Source organism: Somniosus microcephalus, chromosome 5 (assembly GCF_052327205.1).
Source record: "Somniosus microcephalus isolate GS21.2 chromosome 5, FLI_Smic_1.0, whole genome shotgun sequence".
NCBI lineage: Eukaryota > Metazoa > Chordata > Chondrichthyes > Squaliformes > Somniosidae > Somniosus > Somniosus microcephalus.
In genome coordinates this window covers 216046163-216063246 of record NC_140991.1, presented here as the reverse complement: position 1 = coordinate 216063246, position 17084 = coordinate 216046163, and the positions used below count along the sequence as shown (strand labels likewise).

The following is a 17084-nucleotide window of genomic DNA, read 5'->3' as shown; positions in this document are numbered from 1 at the left end:
TGACATACTTACCTGACAAGATACCCGCTCGCCGGGAACCTCATTAAAAACCTGGTAAAATGGTAAGTACATGGGAAAATGATGCTTAACTACCTTTTAACAAGCTTTTAAGTGTCTAAATTGGCAGACCCAACACTTGGGAAACTGACAAGGAGGCGGGTTTATAGCAGAATATCGACCTGCTGTCAATCTTTGTGATTTTGACAGCGGACCCACCTCCAAACCCACACTTTGAGTGCCGGTAAAATTCCGGCCATTGTGTACATGGAGTCATCCTTCTGGGCAACAGCAGGTACTTAAAAAAAATCATTTGATACGTGCAATTAAAAGGGGTCAGAATTGAACCAAATCTGAACAATTAACTGGGCTCATGTTGGGTTTGCAGATCAGCTTGGTACTCAGACCTGATTCTTGTCCTCCAGAAATGTACAGATTAGAAAAATAAATCATAAAAGTAGGCGAAGAGAATAAAACACAATTACACAGCTGGTTGTCACTAGAAAATAACTAATCACAGTAGGAAAAGGCATGGGGTAGGCATTAGTGTGTGTTGTGCCGGTGTAAAACGAGCACAAAGCATATCAATTCAGCCTGTGCCCAATCTGTGTTGAAGAATTTTTCAAATTGTCCATGTTTAAACCAAGAATGGACACATGGGGCTGGATTTTACTTACCGAGATGAGTTGGGGGTGGGACTGCTGCCTTCTGGGTTCTAGTCCCGCCCCCAGCGACGTCCAATGCACAGATGCTCTTTTCCCCTGATTGGCCTTGTTAAACCCAGGCTTGCCGGCCAATTAAGGGAAAGCCGGTGTCAGATGACTTCAGTTGATGACACTTCATCTGCTGGTTTTCTTAAAGGGACATGAAATATTTATTTTTGTCAGGTGATTTGACAGTGTTTGACAGCATTGAGGTGCTGCCAAACACTGACAATCATGCTGCAAAGGAGAGCCCTTGCTCCCAGGCTCTCCAATGACTCCCTCCTTAGGATAAAACAGAAGGCAGCTGCAGGTGGGGGTACAGAAGCGATCTGTCACTTCTCCCAATGAGGTGAGGCCACACAAACACTTCAAAGCTTGTCACTTACAGAAAAATCTAAACACATTAAAAATGACGTTCCCAACATTTCTTTACCTCTGATACTCACCAGTGTCCCATTACATCCTTCACACCACTCCTGCAGCAGTCATCTATGCACAAACATTACAACCGACCCACAGCATGCCTCACGTACCCTGGCAGGGTTCCCTGACATCAGGAAGCCCACAGCAGAAGTCTAAAAATTGGAAAAAGCCTCTTAACTGCCTGTTAACTACCTGTTAACAGGCAGTTAAGTGGCTATAATCCTCTTCCCGCCGCTAGGAGTCAGGTCCCTACGCAAATCGGGGGCCCGACTCCCGGGAAGATTGGTTGGAGGCGGGTTTGGGACCCGCTCCCATTCTTTTTGATTTTCCCAGCAGTCCCGCCTCCAACCCCGCCTCCTCAGGGCTGATAAAATCCAGCCCATGCTTTCCGCTGGTATGTCAATCTGTACACTTACTATGTATGGAGAGTCTTTTACCTACATCTCAGTTTTCACCTGATTAGCGCTGCAATAAAATAGTTTCTGAAAAATCATTAAAACATTTCATTAACCAAAACAATTCAAATAGGCCACAAACCTCGGAAGAGGGTTTCCACCATAACCAAAATGTCTGTGTCCCTTTTCCATTAATATGGGAGGCTCAGCCTTTGGTCTGTGAGTTTCAGGTAGATTCATCATTCCGACACCTCCATATTCTCTCTCAGTACCCCAAGGAGTCCGGAGAATCTTTGGGGCATTTTCCAGATACTGATCATACCTATGACAAAGAAAAAGTAGTCTGTTCAGGGCTGATGCTTAGATATACGAATGGTCCAGATTAAGCATGCACTTTATTAATAAAGAACCATCACCAGACATTGTTTAACGCAGTTTTAAGTGCAGTCATTATCCTCTGCAATGTGATTATATCTTCTCACAACTTTGACAGTTTTTTTAATGAAACAAAGCAAAATCTGTTTTGCATTTCGTAATTTGGCTTTTCATTCTTGTAAATGGGTACAGTACTTTGTCTTTTGGCTAATGATTTAAATTTTGTTTGTTGGACTGACAAGCAAACTGAAACAGAGTCACTCTTAATGTTTGAGCATTCCTATCTAATAAAACAGTTACAGTACATCCCCTGATGAAGCATCACCACCACCTAGTGGGCACTGTAAGATACAACATTTAGGATAAATAAACTCCTCTACACTCAGTATTTTGCCGTACTCATTTCCCACTGGATCAGCTTCCACCACTAAATAATTTGTATTGTTGGATAGGCAACTTTCCTCACGTTCTGATGAGTATAACTCTTATCAACTGTATCAACCTAGTTTTGCATACTGTAGCAGGAATGGATAATTGCTTTACAACTATCATAGAACAGTTTTTGCCAATAAATTGCCATCACTAACAGATGATAACAGTAATGTTACCAGATAACAACCAAAAAACATAGAAACTAGGCACACATTGTTTATTTTAAATAAACAAAGAATGCTGCACCACTCCAATGCAGAACTGAATTTATTTTCTCCAGTGTGAAAGGCTCGTAATTTTCCATCTCTGCAAATTCTAGTGAATTAGCAGCTATTCTGATGAATGAAGTAAACCCAGTAACACAACGCTACTGATACAATATTCTGCTATACACCTTGTCAGGTATTTGTTAAAAGGCAAATAGTGTAACTTTAAAACTGTAGACAAAAGCATTGTATGTTGACACATTGACTTAAATTTTCTAAGTACACATAAATAACATGGAACCACTGTCAGCACATATTAGAAAGTTGTGGGAAACATACCGCTAATTTTCTCAACATGTTCGAGCAAGGTTCCTCACCATTGGCACATAATGAGATCCTTTAGGCCATTCTTTCTCTCCTCTTTTGGTGCCACTGTGAAAAACGATTGAAATTATTGGGCCGAAAATCTTTTGGGCTGTTAATTGGTCATGCTGACTTTGTGCCTCAATTCCTTACATGTGCTTCTGTCATGTAAAGCTCCACACCAGGAGCACAAGATCACATAATCACCCCTTTAATTCTCAACTTTCTTTTAGTGGCAGCAAAAAAAGTTAAAATTTCTCAGAAATACTAATGGGTTTGACTTTTTAAAAATGGGTACCAATATCAAAAATCGTTAAAAGAAATTGAAAACAGCTGTAGACTGTTGTGTCCGTCAGTAGAAAGACACAGACTGCAGGAGAATGGTACAACAGGTGTTTACTCAACGTGGCTCACTCTGGAACTGAACTGTACAGATTACTACTCAGTGCTATATACAGGTGTGGTCACTGCCGGTACTACAGTATACATGAGCTGTAAAAAGTAGTTACCCCCTTAAAGGTACATACATTACAATTCCTCCCCTTTTAGATTAACAGTACCATAACACTCATTTAACAATTAAATATCAAACTAATTACAATTAACACTTTTAACATACAACGTTAGCTGAAAATAGTCCATTTATATATTCAGTCTTTGGGGAGGCGTTCTGATCCTTTCTGGATAGCGCCTTTCCCGAGTGTCTCGCTCTTGGTGCGGAGGCGATGCTGGCACCCTGTCATCGGTTGGGTCATCAGCTTCCGATGCTACTGTTTCTGGGGTAGATGCGACCTGTACGTCGGGTTCCTCACCAGGTACGTATGGGCGAGGCATGGGGTTGACTTGTTCCTGTGATTCTAGGATCTGGTCAGCATGGCGTCTCACGATGTTCTCCCCAATGTCCACTGTGTACATTAGTGGGCCCTGCCGTGTGCATATCGTTCCTGGCTGCCAGTTTTCTGTTCGGTAGTCGCGGGCCAAGACTGGTTGCCCTACATTGAAGCTCCTTGTTGGCTTCTCATGGATGTGCTGGAATTGCTTACTCTCAACATCTCTTCGTACGTTTGGTCTGAGCAAATCCAGGCGAGATCTTAACCTTTGGTTAAAGAACATCATGGCCGGGGCCTGGTTGGTGACTGCATGTGTCGCATTCCGGTAGGCGAACAGGAAATTGTCCACCTTATGCTGCAGCGGAATGTTGTCATTGTACATAGCCTTTATTGCCTTCTTAAAGGTTTGTTCGAGCCTCTCAGCCAATCCATTTGTGGCTGGATGATACGGGGCGGATGTGTAATGCCTTACCCCATTCTTCTGCATAAACCTACGGAACTTTTCGGACACAAACTGTGGTCCGTTATCGGAGCAAATCTGTTCTGGGAAGCCGTTCCTGGCAAAAATGGTCCGTAGGACTGCAATAGTTTTCTCCGTGGTGGTGGAGGACATTTTGATGACCTCAGGCCATTTCGAGTGCGCATTCATGGCTATTAAAAACATTGAGTCCATGAATGGACCAGCAAAATCAATATGCACCCGTTGCCATGGAGATGAGGGCCATTCCCATGGGTGTAGAGGGGCATGTGGTGGTGCATTTTGGACTTTCTGGCATCCTGAGCAGCTCTTGGTCAGGTCCTCAATTTGTTTATCGATTCCCGGCCACCACACATAAGCCCTGGCAAGGCTTTTCATTTTTACCCCTCCCAGATTACCCTCATGAAGCTCATTGAGCACTCTATCCCTTAACTTGGGTGGAATTACCACTCGGGATCCACACATCAAGGTCCCCCGGCACACTGACAGCTGTTCTCTTCTTGTCGAGAATGCTGGCAACAGTGAGTCGCCATGTGCTGGCCATCCCTTCACCGTCAAATCATATACCCGAGACAGTGTCGGGTCATTCCAGGTCTCCTTTTCTATACGAGCGTTAGTTACCGGTAGGTATTCAACTATAGTCGAATGAAATATTTCGACAGGATCCACTGCTGGTGCTTCCTCCGCAGTAGGCAGTGGCAGGCGTGATAGCCCATCAGCATTTCCATGCTGTTTCGTGCCCTTATATTCAATCTCATAGTGGTGCGCCCCTAGAAAGAGTTACCATCTTTGTAGTCGTTGCGCAGTCATCACCGGAACGCCTTTCTTCAGATTAAAAATGGAGACCAGAGGCTGGTGGTCAGTCAGCAAGGTGAATTTCTGCCCGTGCAGATAGTGATTGAACTTTTTCACTCCCCACACTAGGCTGAGGGCATCCCTGTCAATCTGGGCGTAGTTACACTCGGCTGAGGTTAGTGATCGTGACACAAAGGCTATTGGCCTCTCTGAGCCGTCCGAGAATTTGTGCGACAGCACCGTTCCAATGCCGTAGGGTGACGCATCACACGCCAACCGAATTGGTAGTGCTGGGTTGAAATGGGCCAATACCTCTTTCAATGTGATTAGTGTTTTGCTCTTCTGGAAAGCTCATTTACATTCGTCACTCCACTTCCATGGCACTCCAGTTTGCAGTAGGGTGTTCAGTGGGTGTAGTATTGTAGACAAATTTGGCAAGAACTTATGGTAGTAGTTTACCAGCCCGAGGAACGACCTCAGTTGTGACACATTTTCCGGTGCTGGAGCCTTGACTACTGCCTCAATCTTTTCTGGGGACTTATGTAACCCCTCTTTATCGATAACGTGGCCACAATACGAGATCTGTTTTTTTTAAAAACTCGCATTCGGGGCGGTTAGCTCGGAGTCCATATTCCTTCAATCTAGTGAGCACCTGCTCCAGGTTGGCGAGGTGATCACTGTCATTTTCGCCCGTGACCAGGATGTCGTCCAAATAACACTGGGTCCCTGGGATCCCTTGCAGGACTTGTTCCATTGCCCTTTGCCAAATAGCCGGAGCTGATGCTACCCCAAATACCAGCCGGTTGTATTGGTAGAGACCTTTATGGGTGTTGATTGTGAGGTATTTTTTTGATGCTTCTTCTACCTCCATTTGCAGATACGCCTGGGCCAGATCAATCTTAGTGAAGCGTTTCCCTCCAGATAGTGAGGCAAAAATATCTTCAATCCGCAGAAGTGGATATTGCACGGTGTGAAGGACTGGGTTCACTGTTACCTTAAAGTCCCCACAGATGCGAACCTTCCTTGGTTCCCCAGGCGTGCTGCTCAACGACTTTTTCATCACAGGGACGATGGGTGTAGCCCACTCGCTCCAGTCTACCTTGGACAGTACTCCTGAATGTTCCAAACTCTCCAGCTCTGCTTCGACAGCTGGGCGGATCGCATAAGGTACCGGTCTGGCCTTAAAAAATTTTGGGCTTGCGTTTTCTTCGATTTTAATTGTTGCTGTCATACCTTTTAGTGTTCCGAGTCCTTGCTGGAACACGTCTTGTGCGTCGGTTAGCATCTTTGACAGTCGCCCAGGTGTGACGTCGTCATCCTTTTTGGCAGCCACAGTCAATGCTTGTATGGAATGCCAATCCAGCTGTATTTTCCGGATCCATTCACGTCCCAGTAATGGTGGTCCTCCATCTTGCAATACATACAGGTCTAGTTTTGGTGTTTCCTTACCGTTATATATAACGGTCACCCTTATTTTTCCTTTGGGGTAGACTTTTTGCCCCATGTACGTCTTCAAAATAATTTTTGTGTCTCTCAAGGGTATGTGTGAGAATAGCCGCTCGTAGTCCCGTCGGTTTATGACTGTTAGGGCTGATCCTGTGTCCAATTCCATTTTTACCTGGACTGCTGCTATCTTGAGAGTGACCCAAATGGTTCGGTGATCCTCCGTTTTGATCACATTATGTAGTTTCAGACAACTCAGCTCCCTGTTTTCGGAGTCGGTATCACTCTTTTGTTCGTCTGAACTATTCTCCGTCACCTTATGTACCTTCTTGTACTTTTCTTTTGGAGATTTCTTATTGCTGGTTTACTTTCCTGACCTGCAGACTCATGCAACGTGTCCTACTTTCCCACACTGTCTGTACACTTTGTCTTTGAACCAGCAATCATTGTGTCATAGAGTCATAGAGTTATACAGCACAGAAAGAGGCCCTTCGGCCCATCGTGTCTGCGCCGACCATCAATCCCTGTCCAGTCTAATCCCATTTTCCAGCATTTGGTCCATAGCCTTGTATGCAATGGCATTTCAAGTGCTCATCCAAATGCTTCTTGAATGTTATGAGGGTTCCTGCCTCTACCACCCTTTCAGGCAGTGAGTTCCAGATTCCAACCACCCTCTGGGTGAAAAAGTTCCTCCTCAAATCCCCTCTAAACCTCCTGCCCCTTACCTTGAATCTATGCCTCCTTGTTATTGACCCCTCTACTAAGGGGAAAAGTTCCTCTTTATCGACCCTATCAATGCCCCTCATCATTTTGTACACCTCAATCAGGTCCCCCCTCAGCCTTCTTTGCTCCAAGGAAAACAACCCCAGCCTGTTTAGTCTTTCTTCATAGCTGAGGCGCTCCATCCCAGGTAACATCCTGGTGAATCTTCTCTGCACCCTCTCCAAAGCAATCACATCCTTCCTATAGTGAGGCAACCAGAACTGCACACAGTACTCCAGCTGTGGCCTCACCAGCTTTTGTACAGCTCCATCATAACCTCCCTGCTCTTATATTCTATGCCTCGGCTAATGAAGGCAAGTATCCCATATGCCTTTTTAACCACCTTATCTACCTGTTCCGCTGCCTTCAGGGATCTATGTACATGTACACCAAGGTCCCTCTGACCCTCTGTACTTCCTAGGGTCCTACCACTCATTGTGTATCCCCTTGCCTTATTTGTCCGTCCAAAATGCATCACCTCGCACTTTTCAGGGTTAAATTCCATTTGCCACTTTTCCGCCCATCTGACCAACCCGTTTATATCGTCCTGTAGCCTGAGGCTTTCCTCCTCGCAATTTACCACCCCACCAATTTTCGTGTCATCTGCGAACTTACTGATCATACCTTTTACATTCTCATCCAAATCATTTATGTAGGTCACAAACAGCAAAGGCCCCAGCACCGATCCCTGAGGTACCCCACTGGACACAGGCTTCCAGTCACAAAAGCAACCTTCGACCATCACCCTCTGCCTCCTGCCACTCAGCCAGTTTAGGATCCAACGCACCAAGGCACCCTGGATCCCATGGGCTCTTACCTTCTTGACCAGTCTCCTATGCGGGACTTTGTCAAAAGCTTTACTGAAGTCCATGTAAACCACATCCACAGCATTTCCCTCATCCACACACCTAGTCACCCCCTCGAAAAATTCAATCAGATTGGTCAGACATGATTTACCCCTGACAAAGCCATGCTGACTATCCCCGATTAATCCTTGCCTCTCCAAGTGGAGACTAATTTTGTCCCTCAGAATTTTTTCCAATAATTTCCCTACCACAGATGTTAGGCTCACTGGCCTGTAATTCCCTGGTTTATCCCTGCTACCCTTCTTGAATAATGGTACTACGTTAGCTGTTCTCCAGTCCTCTGGTACATCCCCTGTGGCCAGAGAGGTTCTGAAAATTTGTGTCAGAGCCCCTGCAATCTCCTCCTTTGCCTCACACAACAGCCTGGGATACATCTCATCCGGGCCTGGGGATTTATCCACTTTTTGGCCTGCTAAAACCGCTAGTACCTCCTCCCTCTCGATGCTAATATGTTCAAGTATGTCACAGTCCCCTTGCCCGATTTCTATGTCTACATCGTCTTTCTCCATAGTGAACACAGATGCAAAAAATTCATTTAAAACCCCGCCTACATCATCGTCTTTCTCCATAGTGAACACAGATGCAAAAAATTCATTTAAAACCCCACCTACATCATCTGGCTCTACACACAGATTGCCACTTTGGTCCCTAATGGGACCTACCCTTTCCCTGGTTATCCTCTTGCCCTTAATATACTTATAATATACTTATAAAACATCTTAGGATTTTCCTTTATTTTGCTCGCCAGTGTTATTTGTCGTGTGTTGTTCTGCCGCAGCGATAGCACTTCTCTGTTCTGTATGACATTTTGTTTGTGCCATATTCTTGCGGTCTCTGTTGTATCTCTGCAGCGCCCCGTGCTGCTGCTTCATATGATACCGCAATGCTGAAAGCCTTGTCCAGCGTAAGGTCCTTTTCAGATAAAAGCCGTTTCTGGGTTCCTTCACTTTGAAGCCCACACACAAACTTGTCCCTTAAGGTATCTGCCAGTCCCGTTCCAAACTGGCAGTGTTTCGATAGTTTGCGCAGTTCTGTTAAATATTCAGCATTGCTTTCATCCTTATGCTGGTTCCGTTTGTGAAACTTGAATCTTTCTGCTATCAGCAGCGGTGTGGGGTTTAAATGTTCCTGTAGTATCGTCACTATGTCTCCAAAACTCTTTTCCACTGGCTTCACTGGGGTTACTAGATTTCGTAATAAGCCATACGTCTTTGCACCCATTAAATTTAACAATACCGGCGCTTTCTTGTCATCTGACACCTCATTTGCCTTGCAGTATACCTCTATTCGTTCGACATATGTAGTCCAATCTTCGACTTCATTGGCAAATGCGGTGATACTGCCACTTCAGCATTTTGGGTGTGGTTTAAAATGGCTTAAAATGGCATCTCCCGCACTTTCCTTCCTCCCCCGCTGCTGCCAACGCCGCTCTCGCCGGTCCTCGTGGCAATGGCGGTGCCCTGTAGGTTTCGCGCGCTTCTCCTGCGCTGCTGCCAACGCTGCTCTTGGCGGTCCTAGTGGCAATGGCGGTGCCTCGCGGGTTTCTGCACGTCTCTCTCCCTCTCCTCGACGCTGCTCGGCCCCTGAACACTGGCTGCGCCCTGTGTGCTCTGCCCTCTCTCTCTCCCGTCGACGCTGCTCGGCCCTTTGCTGTGCCGCTCGGTCGGGCTCTAGCCCGCCGCTGTCCGGGAAGGGTCTGCGCACTACCTGTTGCCAGCCCGTTTCGCTGGACCACCGCGACTGGAAAGCTAAGCCTGGCTCTCAACAGCCTCCCCCGCAATTCTCGAGTCTCTGCTGGATGACTGGGCGGTTGCCCGTGGTCGACGCCCGTGTCTCTGGCCTTGACCTCCAATCTACTGGTCTCCAGGAACGAATCCCTGGATGCAGAGTTGCAGGTAGGATCGAATATGCCTCGTCGCCAATGTTGTGTCCGTCAGTAGTAAGACACAGACTGCAGGAGAACGGTACAACAGGTGTTTACTCAACGTGGCTCACTCTGGAACTGAACTGTACAGATTACTACTCAGTGCTATATACAGGTGTGGTCACTGCCGGTACTACAGTATACATGAGCTGTAAAAAGTAGTTCCCCCCTTAAAGGTATATACATTACATAGACGTAATCTATCGAATTCATAATCCCAGCGTAGAGCTTCACTCACTTTGAGTACATATAGGGATTTCAGGCAAAGAGATCAGTAGGGCCCACAGGAGTTCTCAACCTTTGACGTTAATGAATGGAAAATCCTGCAGGTGACCTCCACACTTAATCTCGATGTATGCTCTGTGGATAGGTGGGGGGTGGTTGGGGGGGCGTTTGGGGGATTGGAGGGAACGGCGAAGCTCATCAGGAATGTAAATTCATAAAAGTTACCCTTGTGCTTTTTATTGTACAGTGCTGAGCGTAATGAAACACCAATGTTCTGTAAAAATTGGTGCATGTGTTTTTAAACAAATATGGACCACAAGATAAATGATTCAAACTCAAATAGAGTTTTTATAAACTGAGGTTTTATAAATTTTTGTTAGGTTTCAATTACTAAAGCTTCGAGATTAATACAGATTTTAGCGCCCAATCTACCAACAGACCTTTCAACTATGCAGACTTGTATCCGTTCAGCCTTCTATTGATTGACTCCTTCTTTATTTGTGCACAGTACAATAGCTATGGAGTCTAATCATATTGGATGGAAAAGCCAATAGTTCTGGTTCATGAATCATTCATATAGAGGGATTTTTTTTCCTACAGGTTACTAGGCTGCGAAAGAAAACTAAAACATTTAACGCCACAGTAGATAAACCTTATTGAAACATTACTTGTTAATGTTACCCCCAAGCCCACAAATTATTAAACACAATCCAGCCGCTGGATCTTTTCTGAGACAGAGAGGACCTGTCAGGACAGGTTCTGTGTGCTCTGCATTTTGGACAGACTAATCAACAAAAAAATGTAACAAGTGGGAAAATAAAAAAACATATGGAGCAGGCTGAAGTGTTTTTAAGAACTTAAGCACCTCAGAGATGTGGATAGAAATTACTGTAATTCATTAGAAATAGGGTGAAGGGGTGGTGGATAGAGAACAATAGACCATTCATGTATTGAGCAAACTGCCCCAAATGTAGGCTGACATGATCTCCACAATTTTCTATCCATGGATGAAGAATCACGGGAGCTGGTCCATTGATTTTGCAATATGCACTCCCAGTGGGTCATTTCACAAAAGTGGTCTTTACAAGTATTTAGTTTGTGTGAACTGTTGGTGGGGTGGGGTTGGTGGTGGTGGGGGGGCGGTGGGTGGGTGGTCGGGGTGGGTGCGTGATGGGCGTGGTGGGGGGGTGCTGGTGGTAGGGGGGCGGGATGCATTTATTTTCCTAAAACCATTTTAAGTGCTGGTACAAAAAGATTTTTCAATAAACAGACTATCCACCAACGGATATTAAGACATAAGCTGCAAAGTCACTTCCAAATCTGAATATTTTAATTCAGAATTTAAAAAAATTTGATCAATTCAGATCAATATAGAATTCAGATCCCAATCAGATTCACCTGACTTAGAGGTGTAAATGGGGGAAATCTGATTGTAAAAGTAGGGTGTGATCCACTAATCCAGTTCACTTTCCACTTTGTACGTCGTGTGCATTTTCAGGAAGAGAAACAATTGGGAGCAGGAAATACCCACCTGAAGCAGGAGCTGGTAGCTTCATTCAATTATTTAAATTGGTGATGGGGAACATCTTGCACACAATTTCCTGGCATCTATGATTGCAGAATGCTGAATCAGGATTACGCCCATGATTACTTGATGCCCAGGGTCAGCTGTGTGCTTCCGTTCATTGAAAGGTCAGTCCCAATTTTCTTCAATTGTTTGTGGGTTTTTTCCTTCTGCTTAGGTTCTCAAGAGTCCTTGTGGCAATTGTTCTGAGGCTTCTTTTTGTCCCATAACGACAGCATTAGTGTGACCAAAGGGTCTCTCAATGGGCATCTTCTTATGTCTGTGCTTTTTGTAGGAGGACCAACAAAGGGATGCGAGGCAGGTCAGGATGCCTCAGTGGTTCCCATGCTCACCTGTCAGTAACCTCACAACCACATCCAGAGAGAGAGGTGCATATACCTCACATTGGTACAGGATTAGTACATGCAGAGGCTTCAATTCCCAAGAGAAGCCATTGGCATGAAATAGATATATGTAGGGCTGACTAACCTTAATGCTGGATGGTTCTTTAGAAGCACCCAAATCACAGTATATTTGCTTTAAGTGGTATTACATAAAATAAGGCATGCTGGGGTCATTAATAACCAACATAGCCTGATCATAGCCAATTAGATGCCAATCATTTTGCTGGTAATGGAATTCATACCTGGCAACAACCTTGGGGGACTATCTTCATAGTTTCTGGATCAGAAGAAAGGCAAGGATACCAACAGCTAACATGTAGCGTAGAGCTGGCACAGCCAGTGACAGTACCAGTCAGCTGAGGTGTTGAGTCTGCCTCCACCTCCTTGCAGACTTGCTACAATGCTGACCCATGGGAATGGTGCTGTAGGTCGACAACAAGGCCACTCCTCCTTACCACCAGCTCTAACAGCATCACGTTCACATTAGCAGAGTACTGGGTTGCTCAATCACTTGCCTCCAGACTAGAGCCTCGATTTCCTTTCCTTTCCATTTTGCCCATTACTTCTTCACTCTCTATCCATTCAGCCTTGGCAAAGGGTCAAAATGCTTTTTGAGCATTTCACAAGGCTGCAAGGATTTGGGTCCACCTACTCTGTCCCCATACCTTTAAATGTCACCTATATGAAATTTTTCACTCCTGGTGCTAGTTTGCTCCCTGTGAATATCAACTTGGCACCTGGAGCTATGCATAATTACAACAGTGAGTTGATGACAGAAAATTACTTCCAAATAGCACAATTCACTTTGGGTCAGCTTTGTAGCCATTTCTAACCATTTAAAGCCATTTGGGACTCAATTGCACCTGTACTGGAATTTTTCATAAATGTAAATCAATTTTTAACAAGGGCAACCTGCAGCCTAAGTACAAAATCTTGGTACTTTAGTTCCTTTCTGAACCTACTAATTTATAATATTTAAATTCTTGTATTATTTATATTGACAATGATCAATATAGCTAGAGACTTAACTCTTGAGCTGGTGAGATAATTAATTTTCAACTGACCAGCTCATTGGGCAGCATAAAAATAAAACAAAAAAGGTGAATCAACCATGGATAACAAGGGAAATTAGGGATAGCATAAGATCCAAGGAGAGGACATATAAATTGGCCAGAAAAAGCAGTAAACCTGAGGATTGGGAGCAGTTTAGGATTTAACAAAGGAGGACAAAGGGATTAATTAAGAGGGGGAAAATAGAGTATGAGAGTAAGCTTGCAGGGAACATAAAAACTGACTGTAGAAGCTTCTATAGATATATGAAGAGAAAAAGATTGGTGAAGTCAAGCATAGGTCCCTTGCAGTCAGAATCAGGGGAATTTATAATGGGGAACAAAGAAATGGCAGACCAATTAAACACATACTTTGGTTCTGTCTTCACAAAGAAGGACACAAATAACCTCCCAGAGATGTCGGGGAACATAGGGTCTAATGAGAGGGAGGAGCTGAAAGAAATCAGTATTTGTAGGGAAATGGTGATAGGGAAATTGACGGCATTGAAGGCCGATAAATCCCCAGGGCCTGATAATCTACATCCTAGGGTACTTAAGGAAGTGGTCCTAGAAATAGTAGATGCATTGCTGGTCATCTTCCAAAATTTTATAGACACTGGAACAGTTCCCATGGATTGGAGGGTAGCTAATGTTACCCCACTATTCAAAAAAGGTGGTAGAGAGAAAACGGGGAATTATAGACTGGTAAGCCTGACATCGGTAGTGGGGAAAATGCTAGAGTCCATTATAAAAGATGTAATAGCAGAGCACTTGGAAAACAGTGACAGGATCGGACAAAGTCAACATGGATTTACAAAAGGTAAATCATGCTTGACTACTCTACTGGAATTTTTTGAGGATGTAACTGGTAAAATAGATAAGGGAGAACCAGTGGATGTGGTGTATTTGGACTTTCAGAAGGCTTTCGATAAAGTCCCGCATAAGAGATTAGCATGTATAGTTAAGGCACATGGGATTGGGGGCAAGGTACTGGCTTAGATAGAGAACTGGTTGGCAGACAGGAAGCAAAGAGTTGGAATAAACGGGTCTTTTTCCGAGTGGCAGGCAGTGACTCGTGGGGTACCGCAGGGATCGGTCCTAGGACCCCAGCTATTCACAATATATATTAATGATCTAGATGAGGGAACTAGATGTAATATCTCCAAGTTTGCAGATGACACAAAGCTAGGTGGGCGTGTGTGCTGTGAGGAGGATGCTGAGAAAATCCAGTATGATTTGGACAGGTTGGGTGATTGGGCAGATGCATGGCAGATGCAGTATAATGTGGATAAATGCGAGGTTATCCACTTTGGTGGCAAAAACAGGAAGGCAGATTATTATCTGAATGGCAATAGATTGGGAGAAGGGGAAGTGCAACGAGACCTGGGTGTCCTTGTGCACCAGTCACTGAAGGTAAGCATGCAGATGCAGCAGGCGTTTAAGAAGGCAAATGGTATATAGCGAGAGGGTTCGAGTACAGGAACAAGGATGTCTTGCTGCAGTTGTACAGGGCCTTGGTGAGACAACATCTTGAGTATTGTGTGCAGCTTTGGTCACCTTATCTGAGGAAGGATGTTCTTGCCATGGAGGGAGTGCAGCGAAGATTCACCAGACTGATACCTGGGATGGCAGGAATGACGTATGAGGAGAGATTGGGTCGATTGGGCTTATACTCGCTGGAGTTTAGAAGAATGAGAGGGGATCTCTTGAAACTTATAAAATTCTAACAGGACTAGACAGACTAAATGCAGGAAGGATGTTCCCGATGGCCGGGGAGTCCAGAACCAGGGGTCAGTCTACGGATAAGGGGTAAGCCATTTAGGACAGAGATGAGGAGGAATTTCTTCAACCAGAGAATGGTGAACCTGTGGAATTCTGTACCACAGAAGGCAGTTGAGGCCAATTCATTAAATATATTCAAGAAGGAGTTAGATATATTTCTTAAGGCTAAAGGGATCAAGGGATATGGGGAGAAGCCAGGGACAGGGTACTGAATTTGGATGATCAGCCATGATCGCATTGAATGGCGGAGCAGGCTCGAGGGGCTGAATGGCCTACTCCTGCTCCTATCTTCTATGTTTCTATGTTTCTAACAAGTGATAGAGTCACCTGTTATCTCAGAGTCCCCACGTTGGCTCAAAAACATCAGAAATTTGTCCTGGGTGCTGGAACTCCATTGTTCTAACTCTCAATTGGCTCAAAAAGTAGGCTTTGGAACTGATTTTCAGCCAAAGACAAATTTTTAAAGATGTGAGTGCCAGATTCTAAATAAGTGGTTAGATCTGGGGATTGAAAGAAAGAACAAACTTGCTTTTATATTTTGCCTTATTGCAACGTCGTGATGTTCCCAAAGTAATTTACATCCAATAGATTACTCCTGACGTGCAGTTACTGTTGTTATGTAAGCAATTGTGCACAGCAAGGTCCGACAAATATCAAATGAATGAATGAATCAGGCAAACTACTTATTCACATCTTTGGCACCTCTGGACTCGACTTTTCTAACATCCACATTGTGGGCTACCCAAACTTCCAATTGTCCCAAACTCTGCTGCCCACACTACGCCATGCTCATTTTTCACCACCACCCCCCCAAAGGATTGCACTTAAAATCCAGATTCTCATCTGCAATCCTCATCCCATCATACCTCTGCAGTCTTCTCCATCCTTATGTCCCCTACCCATCGCATCCTCCGCTAAGTCCTCTGACTCTGTCCTCCTGTGCACCCCACTGCCCTCCACTCCAGTTTCAATGATGCAGCCTTCAGCCACCTTAGCTCTACTCTTTGGAACTGCTCTCTACCTCCGTTCCACCTTTAAAAGCCTTTCAAAACACATCTCTTGCACCAAGCTTTGGTTCACTTCTTAACTCTCCAGTATAGGCTTAGTGCCGGCTCTCGTTCCCTCCTCTATGGAGCACCTTGGGGCATGTTTTCTCTGTGAAAGGTACTATATATAAATACAAGTTGTTGTTATACAGATGTCATTTGCAAATATAATCATTGCAAAATGAGTGATTCATTTGGGGGGAAATCCGTTTCTTTACTAAGATTTTTTTCCCTCTCATGATTTAAAGTGGGCTCTCTGTGCAGACACGTCTCTCACCTGCTGGCAGACACAGTGGACCGCTGGGGAAACTGCATTGGGGTGAACTGCTCACTGGACTGATAGGTAGGGTGCAGGGAGCTGAATCCTTCAGTTTCTCTGTAGAAATAAAACGGGTCGCCGGCCGACAGCCGATCGGTCTCCATGGTGAGACTGGAGGGCAACTCTGTGGAGTTCTTAAAAAAAAATAAAAACGATATAATCGAAGAGGGGAGAGACAAACTGGGAAACAACGCGACCACTGGCTACCTGTACCAAGGTAACAGGACACACCCCGGCCTGATCGCATTGGCCAATCGTGTATGACGGCAATCCATGACAATCAGCCTGAATCACATCGTCAATAATCAGCGGCATCACCGCATCTTCTGGTGACCGCCCAGGAAGGACCTGCTGGCCGAAGAAACCAGGTTGCTTCAACAGCGAATCCCTCCGTACAGTGCCCGCCCCAATCGCATACAATGACCGTGGCTATAAAGTGCGGATGTATCGTTTCCACGAAGATAAATGAAACACGACACAATGGAGTCACACAGATCACCAGATACTTAATAAGGAGGGAAGTCATTCGGCCCATCTTACCACCTTCGTTCAGAGCAACCCTACACTCATTGAATGGTTTTATAATGATTCCAGGGTCTCCACCTCCACCAGTCTGCCTAAAGTCCATGCTAAGTGGTGATCATTCTTTGTGAAGAAGAACCTTCTGGTATCAGCCATAAAATTACCATCTATTAGTTTGAA

General features: G+C 44.9%; 1 protein-coding gene across 1 annotated transcript in view; it reads right to left on the bottom strand.

The window, feature by feature from the left end:
• spmip4 (sperm microtubule inner protein 4) overlaps positions 1-16568 on the bottom strand; it is a 191182-nt gene extending 174614 nt beyond the window's left edge. The window contains exons 1-2 of the mRNA XM_085988675.1: positions 16341-16568; positions 1662-1841 (exon numbers count right to left, since the gene is read on the bottom strand). Coding sequence (XP_085844801.1) covers positions 1662-1841; positions 16341-16486 — 326 coding nt within the window. The 5' untranslated portion in view covers positions 16487-16568. The remainder of the gene's footprint in view (positions 1-1661; positions 1842-16340) is intronic.
• Between the last annotated feature and the right edge of the window lie 516 nt (positions 16569-17084).